Raw genomic sequence first — 19,737 nt, 5'->3', positions numbered from 1 at the left:
CTGCTCCCCAAAGCATCGACTGTGGGTGAAAGCAGCTCAAATCCCTTGGTTTTATGCAGGTACGGGTCATGTTACAGCTGGAAAGGGCTGTATCCAAGGCCTCGGGCTCCTCTGAGCTCACTCCTGAAGCACAGATCTGCCTAAATAATTCAGTTCTCCTGGATTTTTCATTTTTTAAATATTTCACTGCACACACAGCGCCTGAGGGGGTGGAATTGTTTCATGCTGGGAATGCAGCGTCTGAAATTCGTACCTGTGCCTGTGGAACAGAACTTGTCACCCACGTGACACTGATAGGGAGGGTGAACTGGGCAGTTTAAATGCCTTTTTCCCCACTCCTGCCCCTTTGCCAGCCAGGGGACTTTGGCCTTTGTGCTGTCCGTGGGATGTCACTTGGCTCTGCTCTGAGCAACTCAAACTTATTTCAACCCAGCAGCTGTGAAATTGAATTAAACCCGTCCCCGTGACACTTGGGGTGATCCAGAGGCACTGGGCATGATCCAGGTTCCGTGGCACAGGACAGAACTCTGTGTTTGCCAGAACAAGCTCCCAGCACCTGCTTCCTGCTGCAGGACACATCGGCCAAGCTCATCTGGTACTCCAGGCCTGCTTTGTGGCAGCAGTGACTGAGTGTAAATAAAACAGATGTTTCCCCAAAAGGTTGCTGGTTGCACCCTGAAGAAATTGGGGTTGAGGTGCTGCTGCAACAGAGATCCCAGTGAATTTAACTGGACTGCGGGATTATGTTTCTTTCAGCACATCCCAGCTTCAGCTGACAGGTTCTAAGCAGCTTCAGGTTCTGGCTCACTCCTTGGGCTTAAGCAATGCTTAATGCCCTTTGTTATCACTTCTTTTGAAGTGACACTCTGGTGTCTCTCTGCTCCCTTAAGCACATTGCCAGGGCAGCTGCTTGAGAGAACATTTTGCTCTTGATTTATAATCAACTTTCCCGAGTTGGCTTTGAGGGTGAGTTTGCATAACTGAGACAAAACAACCCAGCCCAGCCCCCCAGGATGTGCAGCTCGTGCCTCTTGTTATGGTGGGTTTTAAAGGACAGGGAAAGGAAAAGCTGTGCTTTTGGGATCTGTCCTCAGTGCTTCTGCTGGTACTTCAGGCTCTTTCTTTGAAGTTCACAAACATGTTTGAAATTTGAGGGTACTGCTTGTGCAGCTGTTTTTGGTGCCTCTTCCAACGTAGAGGAAATGTTTAAAAACCCAGTTGGTTTTTTTGGGTTGGTGCTGGTGGTTCACTCAGTGATGCTGAGCAGGGCTGAGAAATGGGCAGGGGGAGCCCTGCAGGGAGAGAGGGGCATTCCAGGCTTCATCCACTGGCGTTTTCCAAATGTAATCCACGGGTCCTTTCTCCCAGTTTTTGTTGGCAGAGCTGAACACGTTTTACCTGAAGTTCGTGCTGTGGATGCCCCCTGAACACTACTTGGTGCTGCTACGCCTCGTGTTTTTTGTCAACGTGGGAGGAGTGGCCATGAGGGAGATCTACGACTTCATGGATGACCCGTAAGCCCCACCTCTCTGTACTTCCCATGTCGGGCTCCACGTGCTTTGTTTTGAACTTGCTCCAGCTTGCTGGCATCCATCTCGGGCACTAGTTCAGCTTGTCAGGGACAAAAAAGGCCTAATCCCAAAGCATCCTGCTTCGTGTTCCTTTGTTTTGGAGGTACCAGTCTCACTGCCCCCGGTCAGAGAGCAGCTGTTGTTAAGGGAATTGTGTGTGCACTGTGTTAACCTCAGTGTCTGGTAAATGATCTCTCTGTGGAGAAGGGAGTGTGGAAATGAGCTGGAGTGCCACTGGCTCGTGGGCAGAGGAGCTCCGTGCTCCGATTCCAGACCGAGAGCCAGGAACTGCAGTCCTTGGATGTGCCCTCTGGGGACATCAGGGCCCAGACTAAAAAATGTGATTCTTAAAGGCACTTCTTTCCTTGAGCTGTCTTCCCCCTGGCCCTCCAGAGCTCTCCTGGCATCCTCTTGCAGGTCAGAGGCCCTCAGTAGAAGGATGTGCTGCAGGTGAAGCACCACACACAGCAGTGCATGTACTTGAGACTGTTCCCACCTCAGCATCATATTTGTCCTCGCTGCTTTTGTTTCTGCAGACCATGTGAGAGCTGAGAAAGCTTTGTTCTCAAAACCACCTTTTCTTTTAATGTCACAACCTGCCTGAGCCCACATCCTCAGCCTAAGGCACTGTCTGGCTTCCAGGGGTGTTCATTGTCTGTCGCTGACCAACGCAAAAAAGTGTCTGTGTTCAGAATTTAGGGTTCCAACATTGTCTGAAGATCAGTTTCCCTTGCAAGGCTTTGACTCCTAGAAGTGGGAAGAAGGGCCAGCCCACATTGCTTAGTCGGAATTCAGGACATTCCGCAGGGGCAGGATGCCCTGCCCTTGGTGTTGGACCTACTGGTTTGGGACGTGCCTCCAACTCACAGGTAAGAAGAGTCTCTGCCTCGCTGCCGAGCTCCTCTCCTTAGCGCCATTCATCTTCTTGTGGTGGGGTTGGAAAAGCTCCTTTGCCCTCTGCTCCACCACATGGCATAACACTGGAATTTGGGAGAGCCATCCGTCGCCGGTGCCTCACCCCTGGTTCCAATTGCTGCCGTTCCTTCCGCGAGCCGGAGCAGCTCATCCCAAGCTGCGCGCCCCCGGCACTGCCGCCGCCTCCTGCCACGTTCCCTGCTGGGGGAGGTGGCTGCCCCCACATCCTGGCCTTCCTGGCTCTGCTTGATGCCCCCCAGAGCTGACATCAGGCTGCTCCTGCAGAAGGGCAGAGCTGAGCTCTTACCTGGTACCTTCTCCGCAGAGGGTTTTGCCATCCCTTCCTGCATTCCAGGCCATCCAGGCAGAGAGGATCTGCCCCTGTTTGCCAGCTTCACTGGCACATCATTTCAAGCCAAGGATCCTTCAGGATTCTTCCCGTGGTGTTGTAGGGAGAAGCTGCTGGGAAGAGCAGGCTGTACCAGAGGCTCCCAGCTTACATCACGTGGGAAACCTTGCTGACCTTTTCCTTTTGGAAACTCTTAGTGCTCAAAGACTGGAACATCCCACTGCCCTTCCTTGACAGAAACGTGGCTCACTGCCTTGTCTGGTGGTGATGGGATTGTCTGGGATGAACTGATGAGGTCTCTCCAGCCAGCCCTGCAGTGTTGGGTCTGCAAAGCAGTGAAATTCCAACTTGAAGAATTCTTTTTCCCATTCAGGATGCTGAGTGTCCGCAGGCAGTTCTGGGGCTTTGCTTGCAGGGCCTTGGGCTGAGCGTGGTGACAGTGAAGTGCCTGGAATTGCCGTAGTCCCAGAAGAGGGGTGGAGCTTTCTCCAGCCCTCACACACCCCACTGCCGTCCTGATCCACGTGCTGCCCGAGTTCCCGAGGACTGGATGTGTGAAGTGTTCCTGACCAGGAATGTCTTGATGCAACAGCCTGTAGCACTTGGCCCTAGTCCCACGTTCCTGCTTGGAGTCTTCCTGTCACTTCCAGGGAGTCTGCATCAAGGCCATGAATTTTAGCTCCTTCATCACAAGAAAAACCTTTCACCTCTTTCCTGAGTGTTAGGGCAGGAAACCAGCTCTCTTCCTCGGCTGCCTTGGGGCTGCACAGCTCTTGTGTTGGGGTTACCTTTGATTCTGTTATCAAGGAAAGGATGGCAGAGGAGGAAGCAGTCCAGCAGAGCAGAAAGCTGCCCTCATCATCCCAGCAGCTGGAATTCCCTGTGAGAGATCTGCTGCTTCCTTTCATCTCCCTGCCTGTGAGTTAGGGCTGGTCTCTGCCTATTTAATCTGTCACCACCTGGAGCAGTTTCTGCAGCCCTTTCATCCGAGCTGATCCAGGCAGGATACCTTTTAAGAAGGAATGCGCTCATCCCCTCTGCGTCAGCAATCACCTACACTCGATTTATTCCATGCTTTTTCTCGGGGTATTTGGATGGTTTGGTGTAGCTTGAGCTACACATTGGTGTCAAAGACAGCTCTGGGCTTCGTGTGTGAGAAGCTCCTGCTTGGAGCCATACCCTGAACATCAGCTGGTCTCAGGCTGCTCAGAGAATCGTTTCATGTGGGTTTACCTGGGAATGGGGACGCTTCCCTCCATTGTGTGGTGATGAAGTTTAACTTTGCTTGCTTTTAGAGCCTCTGCGAGGAAACTGAAGTAACACCACCGTGCAAGTGTCATCCTGCAGAGCCTTAGTGCATGTGTGATCTGAACTAGGCTTGTAGGACTGTGCAAAGCTGAGTGAAATCACTGCCCCAGCTGTCTTTTTGTGCAGATTTCTCCACATCCCTAACTTGACAGCAATGAGATGGTTTTGTCTGTGTTTCTCCTGCAGGAAGTTCCACAAGAAGCTGGGCCAGCAGGCCTGGCTGGTTGCTGCTATTACGGCCACGGAGTTCCTGATCGTTGTCAAGTACGATCCCTACACGCTCACCCTCTCCCTGCCCTTCTACATCACCCAGTGCTGGATCCTGGGGATTATCCTGGTGCTCACCTGGACAGCCTGGCGCTTCTTCATTCGGTGAGTGGGGCTGCATTTGGGGCTGGCCAGGGCTTTAGGGGGATTTGTTCAACCCCCATCCTCAAACATGCTCCCCGGGACTGCCTGGGGAGAGAGCACAGCTCTCCTGGGTGGGTGCAAGTCCTGAAATGAACAGGGCCTGGTCCTGGCAGTTTCCTGTCTGGATCACGGAAAGCAGCTGCACAGGCCCTCAGGAGTTAGCAGCCTTCCAGTATTGGAAGGGGCCCACAAGGAAGCTGGAGAGGGACTCTGCATGTCAGGGACTGGAGGAATAGGACAAGGGGGAATGGCTTCATACTGCCAGAGGGCAGGGTTAGATGGGGTGTGGGGAAAAACTTTTCCCTGTGAGGGTGGGGAGGCCCTGGCACAAGGTGCCCAGGGAAGCTGTGGCTGCCCCTGGATCCCTGGCAGTGTCCAAGGCCAGGTTGGACGGGGCTTGGAGCAGCCTGGGACAGTGGAAGGTGTCCCTGCCCATGGCAGGGGGTGGAATGGGATGGGCTTTAAGACCCCTTTCAACCCAAATCCTTCCATGATTGATGGAAGTGCAGTGGTGTGTGGAGGGGCGGCAGTGGCTGCTCCTGCAGGATTGGCTGCTGTGCTGTGGCAGAGGTGGGAAGAGCCAAGCCACCAGCCAGAAACACGAATTGCCCGTGAATCAGTGCCATCAGCAGCTGCAGAAACGCCCAGCCAGGGGCTCCAGTGAGTTGTTATCCCAGGAAGCCTGGTGCAGAGCAGGTTGCCGTGCTGTTCTTCCTGCGGGCTGGAATGGTGTGCTGTGTGTGTTGCAGGGACATCACCCTGCGGTACAAGGAGATCCGGCGGCAGAAGCAGGAGCACAGGCACGAGAGGGACAAATGCCTGAGCAACGGGGATGGACACTCGGCCCTGCTGGATGAGCCCAGCGGGGACAAACTGCGCGAGAGGAAGCTCTGAGCGCGGACACGCGGCTGACAGGAACTCGCGGTGCCCGAGCGGGCCTGGTGCGCGGTCCCAACCTTATCCTACCTAACTCCTAATTGTCACTGTTAGCGTTCCGGCGTGTGGGAATCCTCTCGGGGAGGATGGCACTGACACAGCCCCCCCTCTCCTCGTGCCACCTGGGCAGGGCCAGAGGAAGTCGGTGTGGAGGGAGGTCAGCGCCGACCCCGCGCACAGGGCGGGGCCCTCACCGGGTGCTGCGCGTCTTCCTCGGAACCAGGTGTGGAGGCAGGGGGCTCAGAGCACGGCACACAGGGATCTGCTGCTGCATTCCCAGGGAACTGAGAGCTCCGTGGGGCGCTGGGGCACTAGGAACACTTGTTTTGGAGCGTACAGAGACCAGGCACGGGAAATGAATGCTGTTCTTCCTGCTGGAACTACCTGGAGCTGCGGAGGAGGCTTGGGTGAAGGGTTGAGCGAGATGGCCGCGGGTACACGGGGGCCTGTGGCCACGCTGCGTTCCTTGCACAGGATGTACCACAGCACGCTGCTGTTCCAGCCCCTCCGCAGGGCATCCCGCCGGCTTCCAGTGTCCCGGAGCGGCCTGCGGCACTCGGCTGGTGTGTCCCAGCTCTGGGGGGACAGGCAACTTCTCCTTAGCTCTTATTTTTAATTTCTCTTTTAGTCTCGGTCATCTCTTAAATGTAAGGGAAGGTGAAGTGAGAAAGGTCAACCTGCCTTCGCTCTGCGGAGTAAAATGTGTCACAAGCAGAACCCGGGAGTGTCCTGTTGGTCTGGGGTTCCCTGCTTTGTCCTCAGCTGGGTTTGTGTCCCCACCTGGGGGGGTTTGCTCCGGGGTCTGACAGGGGCACATCGGGCTCTGCCACCCTTTGTCGCTGCCCCATTCCTCCTGGGATGGCTCCAGAGTGAGGGGTCTCTGGGAAAGCTGTTCCCTGCAGTGTCACACCGCACGTCCCTGGCACAGCCCAGCCCAGCCAGGGAGCATCCTGAGCCAGGCGGTGTTTCTGCTGGTGACTCAGCATCCTGGAAGGGGAATGGGAAGCCTGGGCTGCTTTGTTTCCCCAGCTCATTTTTCCAAAATGTGAGAGCTCCACTCATCCATGTGGATTCTGTATCCTCCGCTCCGAGCCCTCGCGTCGCTGTCCCGGGCACCGATGTCACCCTGTCCCTGCTTAATCCAATCTGGCTGTTTTCCAGGGAAGGGTTTATCCAGCAGAAAATGAGACACACACCACAGTACAGCTCCAAGAGTGCAACCCCAAGCTTCTGAGGTGGCAGGAGCTTGCAGACTTGCTGCCCAGCACACAGCTGGGTTTTAATCCTGCTTGGTCTTGTGTGGGGATGGCAGCCAGCATTCCCAGCTTTAGTGTCCCAAATGCTTTCCACTCATAAAAAGTGGGCAACGGGCAGTCTGGAAGTTGGGAATCGCCAGCTGGGGGGGTGGCCAGGTGACCTGGGGGGACTTGTCCCTGCACCCCCCTCCCGCCAAAGGGCCGCTTACCTGCACTGGCAACACCTGGTGAGGAATATCCAGAAGGATCCGGGAGATTTGGCCTCACACATGAGCCACTGGCTCATCTGTCTGCATCCAAGGGATCCCAGGGATAGTCTGGATCCTGCCCATTTAGTTCTGTGTGCTGGTTTGTCCTTTGGGACATGGGTCCTCTCTTGTCACCTCACACACAGAGCCAGGGCTCAAGGGGGTCGGGCGGTGCCCCCTCCAGCACATGGGATGGGTGCACGGATGCTGCGCCTTGAGGTAAGGAGTGTGTCCAGGTTTTCAGGGAAAAAGGGGCTCTGGCAGTCACAAACTCGCCTGGATTTAGGAATCCTTTGTGATCGTCTTGAGGCAGTGCTCAAAGCAGCCTCATCGTGAGGAGGTGGAAGGAAGCCGAGAGTCCTCGTGGGAATAACATTTGGTGTGGCCTGAAATGGGACCCTCCCTGCGGAGAAGGCAGAGGTGGAGGGCTCCTGCTCCCGCACACTGGGGTGTCCGACTCACCTGGAACAGGTGTCCCACCTATGGTCACCCTGATTTCACGGAGAGCTTGGCCAAAGGTAAGTGCTGGCTTTAAAAAGGAGGGGTTTTCAATAGGAGGGTTGGTGTCTGTATGAGGCTGGAGGAATCCCGGTGCCCAGCTGGGGCATTCGGACAGTTCCAAACCTCAGCCTGATCCCATCCCGTCTGGAACAGCCCTGGGAGTCACTTTTGCCCAGAGTCTGGAGTGGTGAGCCCCGAGGTGCCCTGCAGGCAGGAGGGTGCTGGGTCCCGGGCAGTGCTGCAGAGGGACAGCCTGCCACATCCCTGGGGAAGGGTCATGGCCTGCTCTTTTCCAGCTGTGCCCAGGGGAGAGCCAGGAAGCCCCATGGAAAGGAGCCTTGGCTGCAGGATGAGGCAGCTCTCCTGCCCAGTTTTTGGTACAGTCAAAACTTGCTGTTTCCTCCCTGAAAGTGAGCTTCCTACCAGGAAGATCACGGGAGCATCTCCCAGTGCAGAGCAGGGAGCCTGCAGCCAGGGTTGAGCTGGCCCCCGTGGCTGGATGTGGTGGGTGTTCCTGGGAATTGCAGGTCCCTCTGGAATGTCACACTGCTCCATGGCTCCTGACCCCACCTCTGCTCAGCGTGCGTGGGTGTTTTCTCCCCACAAAATCCCAATTATTTCGTTTCCTCCAAGCGAAGTGTTTCTCCTGCTGTCTGAAATTGCTCCGTGCTGCCCTGGAAGTCGCCTGGCCTGTGAGGTCAGGGGGCTGAAGCCATGGATACGAAGGCAGGGAAAGGGAAGATCCCCTGGAAAGGTGTGTAGGCACAGTTTTTCCGATGGTCACGGTGTCAGGCTGTGGGTGGCATGGAGCCAAACTGCATGAGGAACTTTTGGGGCCAGATCCCAAAAGATTCCACCTCTTGGTGCAGAGGGAGAGGATCTGATGGGTTTTCTTAGGAGCATCCAAAGGCAAGACCTTTCTGGATGGCCCCAGGAGGGATACACAGCTGGAACAAGCTGTTTGGGACAAGGGAGAACCCAAGGATTCCGTTTGGGGTGGTGATCCAGAGACCCCAAGGGGCTCTGCGCCCTTTGAGGGACAAGGGGAGGGGATGTGGGGCCCCATGCAGTGAAACGCTCCTCAGGGCCCGTGAGGAGGAGCAGCTGGAGGTGCAGAGATGCGGTGGGACGGACCAGGGAGTCCCTGGGAAGTGGCATTGGGGGATTTGGGGGAGGCTGCTATGGCCAAGCGCACAGCAGAGGGTCTCTGGTGTGGGGTGAGGGGTCTGGCGTTATCCTCCTCACTCCTGGCTGGGATTTGGGGTGCGTTTGCAGGGTTTGGGGTGAATTTCGTTGAGGGTTTTTTATGGCGACTACCTCAGGAAAGCTGGGAGCCTGGGAGGCAAACCAGAGCGAGAGACCCCCGGGGTCCGCAGGCTCTGCCGGGGGGTTCGGGCTGGGCCGAGCCGAGCCCCGGGGAGGGTCTGGCGAGCGCAGAGACCGCCCAGCTCATGGCACGGATGAGCGGCGGCTCCGCCCCGGGCTGGGCTGGGCGAGGGAGCGGAGCCGCTCCCGGTCCCGCACCGCCGGGAAGCATCCCGGCCGTGGGGGGGGACATCCCGGATCCCGGGGCTGGGCTCCGGAGCCGCAGAGACCCCCGGGCAGCCGCGGGGGGCTCTGCCCGCTCCCCGGGGGTGGGGAGATCCGTGGATCCCGGGGCTGGGCTCGGGGACCGCCGGGCGGCGCGGGGGGCTCTGCCCGGTCCCCACCGCCGGCCGGGCGGGCCCCGGGGCTCGCAGCTTCCCCCCCGCCCCGGGAGCGGACGCAGCTCGGCGGATGCCGGGGCCGCCCGGGGGTCCCCGCGCTCCCCGCAGGTCCCTGAGGATTTGTACCTGTCCAGGTAAAGCGCGGGGGGCGCCGCTTTGGGTGCCCGTGGGTGGGACGTGTGCCCTGCGGGGGGCTGGGGAGGGCGCTGGGGGAGAGCAGAGCCCAAATCCTTCTGTTTTGGCAAGTTTGGGATGCGTCTTTATTCGTGCCGGGAGCAGACTGCATCCCGCTTCTGTGCCCTGCGGATGGAGGCCGGGGGCCGGAGGGGGCAGGACAGGGCTGGAAGGGGCCCAGCAGCGCTGCGGGACCGGCCTCGCCGCTGAGCTGCGTTTAGGCCGGGCTCGGCACACCGGGCACGGGTGTCTGGGGCAGGACAGGGAGGGAGGATGAGCAGGGACATCGCTGGAACCTGGATCGGGACGTTTGGGGACTGCAGCGTGCTCGGAGGGGTCGTAGCCAGGTTGGTCCCGGTGCTCTGGGACCAGCAGTTGGGGTTGCTGTGCCTGGGGCCTTGGAGCAGCGAGGTGACAACCCCCTGAAGGCTGGGGGACCCCCTTTTCCAGGGGGGACAGGTGGCTTTGATGCTGTTTTATTGTCCCTCCAAGCAGGGAAAAGGGAGCTGAGCTCTGCAGCAGCTCCCGAGGAAAATGAGGCTGCGTTGGGGTATTGGGATGGATGGAGAGGGCTCTGCGCCCCAAACCTGGGACTCTGCCCCCCATTCTTTGTCTCTGCACCCCAAACCAGGGCTCTGCAGCCTGATCTTGAGGTCTGTGGGTGAAAAATCCATCTATCCCTGTGCTGCCAGCAGTGGGAGAGCGGTGCCTGTTCCCTTCCCAATGCCTCAGGCTTGATTTCCCAGGGATTTGAGCAGCAGGTCAGGGGGATGTCAGAGCAGCTCCATGCAACGCTCCGGGGAAGAGCTTAGTTAACAAAAAAAAAGCGCCATAAATCGTTCCCTGAGCTCCTCCACCCCCGTTTCCTCGCTCAGGGGAGATTGATGCTGCTCTCCTAATAGGAAAATACCTCTGGGTTTCATCCCAGTGCTGAGCACCGCAGTCTCTTTCGTGGTGATGCCTTGGAAATCTGCTTGACTTGCTGCTTAGAGCTCATTAGAGAGGGAGGTTTTGGGGGTGGAAGCTCTGAAAGAAAGGAAAAATCAGAAATTCCTTCTAATTTCCAGAAGAAACTGGGAAGAGATGGAGGGGGTTTAAAGGGGATGTTTGTCCTCCTGCAGGGAAAGCTGGTCCTGAAAACTTTGCTATTTTCATATTAAAAATAATTGGGAAGCAGGGAGAGGAACAGAGCCCCTTGCTTGGGTACAGGAGCTTTTCAGGGCGTGAAAAGAGGCAGTTTAGGGTAAATCTCTGTCACGTTGGTCTGTTGAGATGTCAATTTTCAGCACTAAACAGCAAAGTGTGCCTTGAGCTGAGCTCAGCCCGGGACACGAGCCCAGCCAGGATGGGACTGTTTTATCCATTGCCCAGGGGGATCTGTGCCAGAGGGAGGAGGGCGGGGAGGAGCTGGGCACCTCCCAGCCCCATCCCAGCATCGCTGTCACTTCGGGTGACATTAGGGCTCCCCCTCCTCCTGTTACCCCAAGGATGGGCTGTGTGCCCCTGCAGAGGGGGCCAGGCCAGCACAGGTGATATTCCATGTCGTGAAATTCCCACTTTTGCCCTTTAAAATCCAAGCCTGGATGGTTTGGGGGGGGGAGAGTTGATCACCTCCCGCAGTGCCTGAGGCTGTGAGCACCCGAGGGGAGCTGGAATTTGGGGCCCAGATATTGTGGGATCATCTGTCCAAGGTGGATCCAGCTCCACGAGTGGGCTTTGGGAATTCTGGGGAGAGGCTGAGGGGCTCTGAGGGACATGTGTGGGGCTTTAGGTGCAGTGCTGAGGTTGTGTCCCCGTGGGGGTCTGTGGGATCCCACCAGCTCCCCGTGGTCTGTGATCCCCCAGCAGGGATGCCAGGGAACAGGGGGTGCTGGTCAGTTCCCGTTGGATTTCCTTGTTGGGTGTTTTTGGGGATTCCAAACCCCCTTCTCATAGCAGGAACAGCTGGCTTGGATAAATCCCCCTCAGCATCCGTGCTGCCTGTGCTGGGATCTGCCTGGCAGAGCAGCTTCCTTTGGACTCGACTGGGAAAAGCCCTGTCGGGGGAGGGGAAGGCGACGCAGCTTTCCCGCTGCAGGAGCTGATTCCTGGGCAACAGCATCCCCTAAACCCCGCAGTGACCCCAAAATGGGGGAATGGGGCTGCCCCCCTCGGCTGGGGCCAGGGCACCCCTCGGGAGAGGCTGGGAAACTGCAGGAGGCAAAGGAAGGTTTCAGCTGGAAAAGCAGCAAAGGGCTTTGAGGGCTCCTGGAGGGGAGATGTCCACGCACACAGAGGGGTTGGGAATGTCGCTTGTTAAACGCTCCCGAGGTAAATGGAGCGGCTCTGCCCCTTCCCGAGGGTTCCTGTCCCCCCTTCAGCTCCTGCCGGTGGCTCAGAGGCTCCAGAGCGTTTGCTCAGCACCTGGAAGGGGAGCCAAGGCCGGCAGCGATGGAGGGGGAGCAGTGATGGAGCGTCCCTGCTGGAAAATCACAAGGCATTCCCTTTTTGGGTTCTTCCCCTTCATCCTAACGCGGTGTCTCGCTCATTCCAGGCTGTCCCGCTCGCCGGGAGCGTTTGCCATGGACACGGGGCACGTAAGCAGATCCCGCTTCAGTGGTGAGTCCTCCCCAGGGAGCCCGGGAAGGGTTTGGGGCAGAGCTGCTGGCCCTCACACCGAGGTTTTTCGGGGGGAAGGGATGGCTGGTCCTTGCTGCTTCCCATGGGGAGAACCCTCTGCTCCATGCGCCCGCGGGGTTTTGTTTCCTAAAACAAGGGTAAAACCCTTAAAACCTCCAAATTTTCCAACATGAGAGCTCAGCCCTCGGAAACGGGCAGGAATGAGGGGGAAGCAGGTTCCAGCTCAGCTGGGATTTGCGCTTGGAGTTACTCAGAGGTAGGAGCCAGTAAAAGATTATTCTGCTATTTTTATTTTTATTCCCAATTTTATTCCCGGTTTTGCCTCTCCGGCATAGCAGGAGCCTGGGAGCTCTGGCACGGGGAGCCTCCAGCTGCTTCCTACAGCATCATTAGCCGGGACGCAGGGATAAAGCAGAGCCCTTGAGGGGTTTGTGCCGGGGTGGAGGCAGCAGGACCCGCGTCCCACCCCAATGTTTAACCCGGGAGATCCCTGCGGGCTGCTCCCGGATCCAAAGCAGGTGCTTTGGATGCGAATACTCAGTTCCTTCCGCAGTTCCCGCTGGAGGAGGGCTGCGGGGAGCAGCAGGTTGTCCCTGCGCTCGGATGCGATGTGGGAGTTCAGCCTGGCTTTGGGCTTTTTCCGGCTCCGAAGGAGGGAGCGCTGCGGCGTGATGATGCCGGAGGACTCCCCGGCAGCGCTCCGGGATGAGAAATCCTCTCTTTCCCCCTTTTTCTGTGTCGCACGGAGCGGCTGGTGCCGGTTCGGCGCGGGAGTGATGGAGGCTGGTGCAATGCAGCAGGAACCGAGCCCGGCGCTCCCTCCCCGCTCGCTCCGGCGGCACCCGCGGGGCTCTGCCCGTTCCCGACAGCTTCTCGTTTGGCTTTTCCCTGCTCCCGGCTTTCCCTGGCATCCCCGGGCAGCAGCGGGGGCTGTCCCGCGGGGCCGAGGGCGATGTAGATGTGCGCCGGGCACATCTGTCCGTGGGACAGAGCCGCGGCTGGCAAAGGGACCCCCCGGCACCTCGGGAGTGGCACAGCCACTCGTTGGGAAGCGGGGCTGGGACGCAGAACTTCACCTCCCGGGGAAGCCAAAGCAGGGCTGGCATTCTTTGGCTGGCAGAGCCTCTGCCCGGCCCGTTCGCAGAGCCCGGGGGGAGCTGCCGTTTATCCGAGCCCATCCCATCCCATCCTCGGAGCTCGGAGCCGCGGTCGCGGCGCGGCAGCAGCCGAGGCTGAACCAGGCGCGCTCCCGGGGCTGTGAGCGGCTCACGGAGCCCCCTGTCCCTGCAGCGGCCTCCAGCCCGCCGCGCTGGGAGATCGGGCTCTACGCCGCCGGCGCCCTGGCGCTGCTGGGAATCGCAGCCATCAACCTGTGGAAGCTCTGGCGCTCCGGGAGCTACCCGGCCCCTTCCCCCTTCCCCAACTATGACTACCGGTACCTGGAGCAGAAGTACGGAGCGGCGTGTCCGGACATCAGGAGCAAGGTGAGGGGGGGAAGTCGGGTTCGCCTCTTTCCCTTTGCAGCACGCGGGACGCTGGAGGGCTGGGAATCTCTCCTGGATCCCCTCGCGCAGGGGAACGGCCGCAGGCAGCGACCTGGTGCTGCCGGAGCTTTTGGGGGGATCGCTGGAGCTGGGCGCTGCGGGAAGCTCCGGGCTCGCTGCCGCGGCAGCTTGAGGCCAGGCGGGGGCCGGGATGCATCCAAGGAGAAGCCCAGCTGTCCGGCTCCGCACGGAGGGATGGGATGGATGGCAGCGCCTGCTTTCCTTCCCCTGGCAGCGAGGGCTGGCCCCGGGCTCGCAGCGGGCGCCAGGTCGGAGCTCTTCGTCCCGCAAGAGCAGCCTGAGGGCAGAGGACACCTTGGAGAGCATCCAGGAGCTGGGCAGCCTGGAGCTGATGGGCAGAGACCTGGGCCTGGCCCACTGCGGCCCCCTGCGGAAATCCATCTCGGCCGACTCCCTCAACTCCATCTCGTCCATCGGGAACAACTTCGGGCAGGATTTCACGGTGGGGCAGGTGGAGGTGTCCATGGAGTACGACGCGAGGGCGACCGCCCTGCACGTGACGCTGCTGCAGGGCAAGGACCTGCTGGAGAAGGAGGACACGCGCTTCGAGTCCTGCTTCATGCGGATCAGCCTCCTCCCGGCCGAGCAGATCGTCGGCATCTCCCGGGTGAGCCCTTCATTCCCACCCGGACGTCCCCCACAGACCCCTGTGCACACGGATTGCCCTGGGATTTTGGGTGGCAGCGTCCCTTGGCCACATTTCCCAAGGCAGTGGTGGGGTTTGGGAGCATGGAGTTCAAGGCTGGATGTGGTTGACAAGGGATTTTGGGGGGTCTCAGCTCCCCGAGGCAGTGATGGGATGTGGGAGCAGCGAGCTCTGGGTTGGCATGGGATTTTGGGGGGTGTCCCAGGTGGGGTTTGCACATCAGAAACCTGGCAGAGGGAGGAATGTCTCCCTCTTGGCTGGGATTTGGGCTCACTCTGTCATCTCCGAGCGTGGCTGGTGGCAAGTTTTCCTGCTTGACTGTCCCTGCTCCTGGGGATGCTGTGGCAGGTGGAGGAAGTGGCCTGGGGTGGGATTTGGGGCCAGTGGCAGTGTGGGCAGGTGCTGCTGGTGTCTTGTCGTGGCCCCAGAGTCCCGAGTCCCCACAGTCCCTCTCCTTCCCACAGCAGCCCCAACGCTTTTCCATCCCTGCGTGGCAGCGGAAAATCCACGTGGCGGCACTGATAGGGGTGGATCTGGGGCAAACCCTCCCTTTTTAAGTGCCTCAAAAGCTGCTTGTGGGAAAGCAGGAGCCTCAGTTTTCTTCCAGCAGCTCCTTTTTTGCAGAGCCAGTTTGATTTAATCAGGATGTTCCAGCAAGGAGTAGGAATGTGCATCCCATTAAGGCATCTCTCCACTGGGCTGGAGGTGCTGCTCCATCCACACACACCGGCTGCTGCCTCCAGAATTTCCACAGTGCCCTTTTAGCCCATTTTCCCATCCAGATCTCTGGCTCTTTATTTATGCTCTGGAGATATTTATTATTCAGCATCGTTATTTATAATTCACCAGCACAATTTACCTCCTTGGCTGCCCTGAGGCCACGGAAAAAGGCCCAGCCGGAGCTTTTCCAGTGCTTCTGGAGGGGTTTTAAATAGCAGCTCCTGTTTGGTTTTGCTTGATCCAGAGCTCCCAAAATACAGTGTGGGCTGCAGACAGACAGTCTGTAAAATCCGTAGGGCTGTAAAATCTGCTCTTCCCACAGAGGAACTTCAGAGTCCCTGGGGATTCTGGAGGTTGGTGGTATCCAGTGGGAGAGCACGGACTGGGAAGGGGGATATGGCAGGTGCCACATCTGTGTCCTCTGTGCCAGGGACGGAGCAGGGTTAGGAGCAGGCTGAGACAGGAGAGAGTCCTTGGGAGAGATGAACCCTCTCCTGGGAGGCTTTGGGGTCACACAGCCCCACAGAGGGGTCCCTTCTCCACCCAGATTTGGGTGGCTTTGGGGAGCCGGTGGATCTGCTTTGCTCCACACTGTCCAGGGTTGCAGCTTTCCATCCCATGGGACAAACCCCTGGTTTGTGTGAGGCATCTTGGATGCTAAAACAGGGCCGGAGTAGGGGAAAAAAAACCACCCCAAAATCCATGACTTTAGAGCAATTTCCCTTGGCCAGTTCTTTGGGATCAGCACCCGCAGGATGAGCCGTGGCAGCTGCTGCTGCCTCTGCTCCCAGGGAATGACGTGACACAGGGACAGCATCAGCCAAACAGCACCATTCCCACTGGGCACGTTCAGGAGTTGGTTCTGCCTGGAGAAGGGCTGGGGGTTGTACCTGCTATCCATAAATCCTGACACCTGATATGGCCAAGCCAGATGCGCATCCGCGCTCCCAGGGGGGTGGGATGTACCTGAGAGCACTGGGGCAGGTCACAGCCCTGGTTTTTACCCCAGTGGCTGAGCAGCTGCTGTGGTTGGGTCAGGAATAAATCATCCCATTGGATGCGGGGTGCCCTGGGGATGTCTTTGCAATTCCCATGGAACGGGGCAGAGCAGGGACGCAGCCCCAAGCCCCGTGGGTGCCAGGGCGCTCCCCCCTTCCCGTGGCAGATTCAGAGGAGCGCCTACTCCGTGGCCTTCGACGAGCGCTTCTCGGTGCCGCTGGATCCGGCGGCGCTGGAGGAGAACAGCCTGCGCTTCTCCGTCTTCGGCATCGACGAGGACGAGCGCAGCGTCAGCACCGGCGTGGCTGAGCTCAAGCTCTCCGACCTGGACCTGGCCACGCGCCCCTTCAACGCCTGGCTCTACCTGCAGGACACCAACAAGGTGAGCCGGGGGTGCCCCATCTCCCAGCCAGGGTTTTGGGGACAGGCTGGTGGGTGACAGCCTGGGCTTTGCGTCCCGCAGGCGGTGGACACGGTGGGGGAGATCCTGCTCTCCCTGAGTTACCTGCCCACGGCCGAGCGGCTCACGGTGGTGGTGGTCAAAGCCAAGAACCTCGTGTGGAGCAACGCGAAGGTGACCGCAGGTGAGGGGGGGCTCCATGGTGGCGTTTGTCCTGGTTTGTCCCATTTGTTCCACGGGAGTGGCTCCCGGTGAGGACAGACCTGCTGGGGAGGGCCACCAGAAAGGGTCCCCCTGCTTTGTCCACATGGCTGGGGACACGTGTGACTGATCCTTCTTCTGCCCCCTGAGCAGATCCCTTCGTCAAGGTGTACCTGCTGCAGGACGGGAGGAAGATCAGCAAGAAGAAGACAGCGGTGAAGAGGGGAGACACCAACCCCGTGTTCAACGAGGCCATGATCTTCTCCGTGCCTGCCATTGTGCTCCAGGTCTGGCCCAGCCTGGGGGGGGGGGCACATCCCAGTGCTCCTCAAGCTCCCCAAACCCACTAGTGGGGAGCTCCTGGGGGTTCTGGGGGCATCCTGGGAGCTGTGGGGGTTGTGTGTGTTTGGGTCTGGTTTGGGGTGGACGTGTGGGGGCTGTTTGGGGAGGTGTGGATGTGTGGAAGTGGCTGCTGGAGAGGGGATGTGTGTGGGGAACTCTTGGGAGGGATATGGATACGTGGGTTGGGATATAGCAGGGTGCACAGGGATGGTTCGGTATGTGGGCAGGGGCATGGATTTAGGGCATGTGGGGAAAAGAGGGGGATATGTAAGTGTGGGGGGAACAGGAGGGTGGGTTTGTAGGGGCTTGGGGGGGTTTCAACAGCAGGGGCTGGGTTTGAACGGGGTGAGGGCACAGAGGGCCGTGTGTATGTGGGGTACAGCAGGTTGGGTGGCGATTTCTGGGCTTGGGATGCGTGGATGCGTTGGCCTCGTGGGTGCAGGTCCCCTCGGAGAGGGCACAGGGGCCCGTGTCGGGGGGGTCTGTGTGTGGTGACGACAGCCCCGTGCCCCCAGGAGCTGTCCCTGCGCGTGACGGTGGCCGAGAGCGGCGAGGACGGGCGCGGCGACAACACGGGCCACGTGCTCATCGGGCCCGCGGCCAGCGGCATGGGCACCACGCACTGGAACCAGATGCTGGCCACGCTCCGCAAGCCCGTCTCCATGTGGCACCCGCTGCGCAGGAATTAGGCCGCATCCCGACACCGGGGACAGCGGGCCCGGAGCAGGGACTCGGTGGCACCACGCGGGGCCGAGCCGCCCGCCGAGGAGCCCGAAACACCCGGAGCACGGACGGAGCAGCTCTGGGGGCACAGCCCGGGTCGCCCCCGTGTTTGCCGGGCCAGACCCGCCGGGAAGGAGCCCAAATGGACCAAAACGAGCAGGAACCTCCCCAAACTGCGGCTCCCGAGCGTTCCGTGCGCTCCCGGTGGCCTCGAAATCCGCAGAATCCTCAAACGTGGACTCCTAGAGAGGGAGAGGGGGGGATTCCTTCGGAAGGTGGTTTTGGGGCGGGAATGGTGAGGGGGGTGATAGAAGCCAGCCTGGTGTGGGTGGTGATCCTGAGGGGATCTTTTGTAGGGATTTTGGTGCGCTGTGCCAGGGTTGGAATGTTTCCAGTGAGGATGGAAAAAGGGAGCAATTACAGCAGAAAATCAATTGTTACATACGGCTCCTCCTTCCGTCTGTTCCCCCACACACTCGATCCCTGCCCATCCCCACTGCTGCACAGGCAGGGCTGCACTTGGTTTCCAACCTCTTGGGTTTGAGGCCAGATCCACGCTGGGAATCATCCCTTGAAGGTCCAGTAGGATCAGGGGCAGCTTTTCCCACCCCAGCCACTTTTCCAACCCAAACTCACCCTCGGGGTGCTCAGGACAGCACGGCAAACTCCTGCTCCTTAACACAACTCTCACACCTGGGGATTGTTTTTTCCAGCTCCTAATCCTGGACTTGGGCTGTGATTTACCCTGTAACTCATTTTATCCAGGATTTGGGCATAGAGAGGAACATCTTGGCCCTGTGGCCCAAGGCAGGTGGGAGAGGTCCCTGATTTCATAATTTTTAAGCCCAACTCCCATTTCAGGAGGGAGAGGAAAAGCCTGTGTGGATCCTGTCTGCTGGTGGGCTCTGGCCCAAGCCAGGTTTGGGATTTTTGGGGAGCTGATTCCCACTGGTTTGTGCAGGGTGATGGAACCCCTCATGGCACAGGCTGGAGAGCAGAGGATGCCCTGGGGCCACATCCCTCCTTGCCTGGAGCCTTGGCTTTTCCCTGCCTGCAGGATGCTGGTGGTGAAGCCAGGCTGGGAAATCTGGGGGTGTCTGGGGCCCTGTGCCAGGAAATCGGCACCACGGGATGAGCATGGGCTGGGATGCGGCTGCTTGGATGATCTGAGCAGGGAAAAAGGTGTGAATGAGCCGTTTATGTGTTTTTCCCTGATTAAAAGTAACTCTGAGGTGAGTTCTCCCCTGAGCTGGTGGCACTTTGCCCTTCCCATCTGTCCTGCCTGACCCTTCCTTTGGGACACGGTTGTGATGTCCCTGTTCCATCACCCACCTCTGCTCCGGCTCCTCCCCCTGCCCATCTCCACTCACTGATGCCCAGATTCCCTTCTCCCACGCTTCCCCCTCCCCACCTTTCCTTCCAGGAGCCCCCCCATCGCATCTGCTGCCAGGGGAGCCGGTGCCATCCCTCCATGGGTGACACATGGCCTTGCCCTGGGCACTGAGGCACGAGCCAAGGATGGGGGGGGGGGGGGCGGGGTTGAAGGATGAGGTTTTCTGAAGGATGAGGAAGTTTTTGTGGGAAGTTGTTCACAGCCAGTACCCACAGGCCACAAGGTCTGGGGGAAATTTTGCTTATTAGCTATCCCAGCCAAGTACTTGGGAAAACACGGACACAGAAATCCCTGGCTGTCTGGCAGCTCCTGCCAGCTGCTGAGCTTTGCTTGGGTTGAGGTGAGTGACTCCCACAGGTGCTGGAATCTGTGATGTTCAGCCCCAAAATGATGGGGAATGTGTGGGTCAGGCATTTTTATAGTGCTCCTCTCCAGCCATTCCTATTTGGAGGTGCCTTTGCACCTTCTCCTTCATCCTGGGCTCAAAAAATGCTGCTGCAGCTGTTTTGGTGGGGAGATGGATGGACCCTGCATGAGGGGTTAGGAAAAGGTCCAGGAGGGACACAAGGCTCCCTCCCATCTGGGAGGGCTGCACAGAGCTCACGTGGCTGTACCTGCTGTCACTGTGGGCTTTCCCAGTGGGAATCAGCCTCCAAGGAGCTCTGCAGGAAGGGCAGGACAGGTCTGGGAAGCATCAGGGAAGGGACAGGCGGCAGTGAGGAGGGAGAGACCTCCCAGTGCCACAGGGAAGGCT

General features: G+C 59.0%; 2 protein-coding genes across 5 annotated transcripts in view; both read left to right on the top strand.

Annotated features, from left to right (window-relative positions):
- PTDSS2 (phosphatidylserine synthase 2) overlaps positions 1 to 6,207 on the top strand; it is a 30,092-nt gene extending 23,885 nt beyond the window's left edge. For all 4 annotated transcript variants that reach the window (XM_039552857.1, XM_010391913.4, XM_019281364.3 and 1 more), the window contains 3 exons: positions 1,369 to 1,514; positions 4,330 to 4,515; positions 5,304 to 6,207. In XM_039552857.1, the coding sequence (XP_039408791.1) occupies positions 1,369 to 1,514; positions 4,330 to 4,515; positions 5,304 to 5,448 (477 nt within the window). In that variant the 3' untranslated portion in view covers positions 5,449 to 6,207. The remainder of the gene's footprint in view (positions 1 to 1,368; positions 1,515 to 4,329; positions 4,516 to 5,303) is intronic.
- A 2,747-nt stretch (positions 6,208 to 8,954) lies between these two features.
- Positions 8,955 to 18,030, top strand: SYT12 (synaptotagmin 12). Its single transcript, XM_039552842.1, has 8 exons — positions 8,955 to 9,335; positions 11,909 to 11,973; positions 13,285 to 13,478; positions 13,774 to 14,166; positions 16,091 to 16,306; positions 16,388 to 16,508; positions 16,679 to 16,812; positions 17,383 to 18,030. The coding sequence occupies exons 1-8, from the start codon at positions 8,956 to 8,958 to the stop codon at positions 17,554 to 17,556; spliced, it is 1,677 nt and encodes a 558-aa protein (XP_039408776.1). The 5' UTR covers position 8,955; the 3' UTR covers positions 17,557 to 18,030.
- Positions 18,031 to 19,737: the final 1,707 nt, after the last annotated feature.

This window comes from Corvus cornix, chromosome 5 (assembly GCF_000738735.6).
Source record: "Corvus cornix cornix isolate S_Up_H32 chromosome 5, ASM73873v5, whole genome shotgun sequence".
In the NCBI taxonomy this organism is placed as follows: domain Eukaryota; kingdom Metazoa; phylum Chordata; class Aves; order Passeriformes; family Corvidae; genus Corvus; species Corvus cornix.
Note: the sequence above shows the minus strand (reverse complement) of the source record. Positions and strands in the feature narration are given on the sequence as shown.

Excerpts from the sequence above, each read along its gene's own strand:
- SYT12 (XM_039552842.1), top strand. The coding sequence starts at position 8,956 with ATGAGCGGCGGCTCCGCCCCGGGCTGGGCTGGGCGAGGGAGCGGAGCC. Across the intron at positions 14,167-16,090 it reads AGATCGTCGGCATCTCCCGG|ATTCAGAGGAGCGCCTACTC; the intron begins GTGAGCCCTTCA and ends TTCCCGTGGCAG. Across the intron at positions 16,307-16,387 it reads ACCTGCAGGACACCAACAAG|GCGGTGGACACGGTGGGGGA; the intron begins GTGAGCCGGGGG and ends TGCGTCCCGCAG.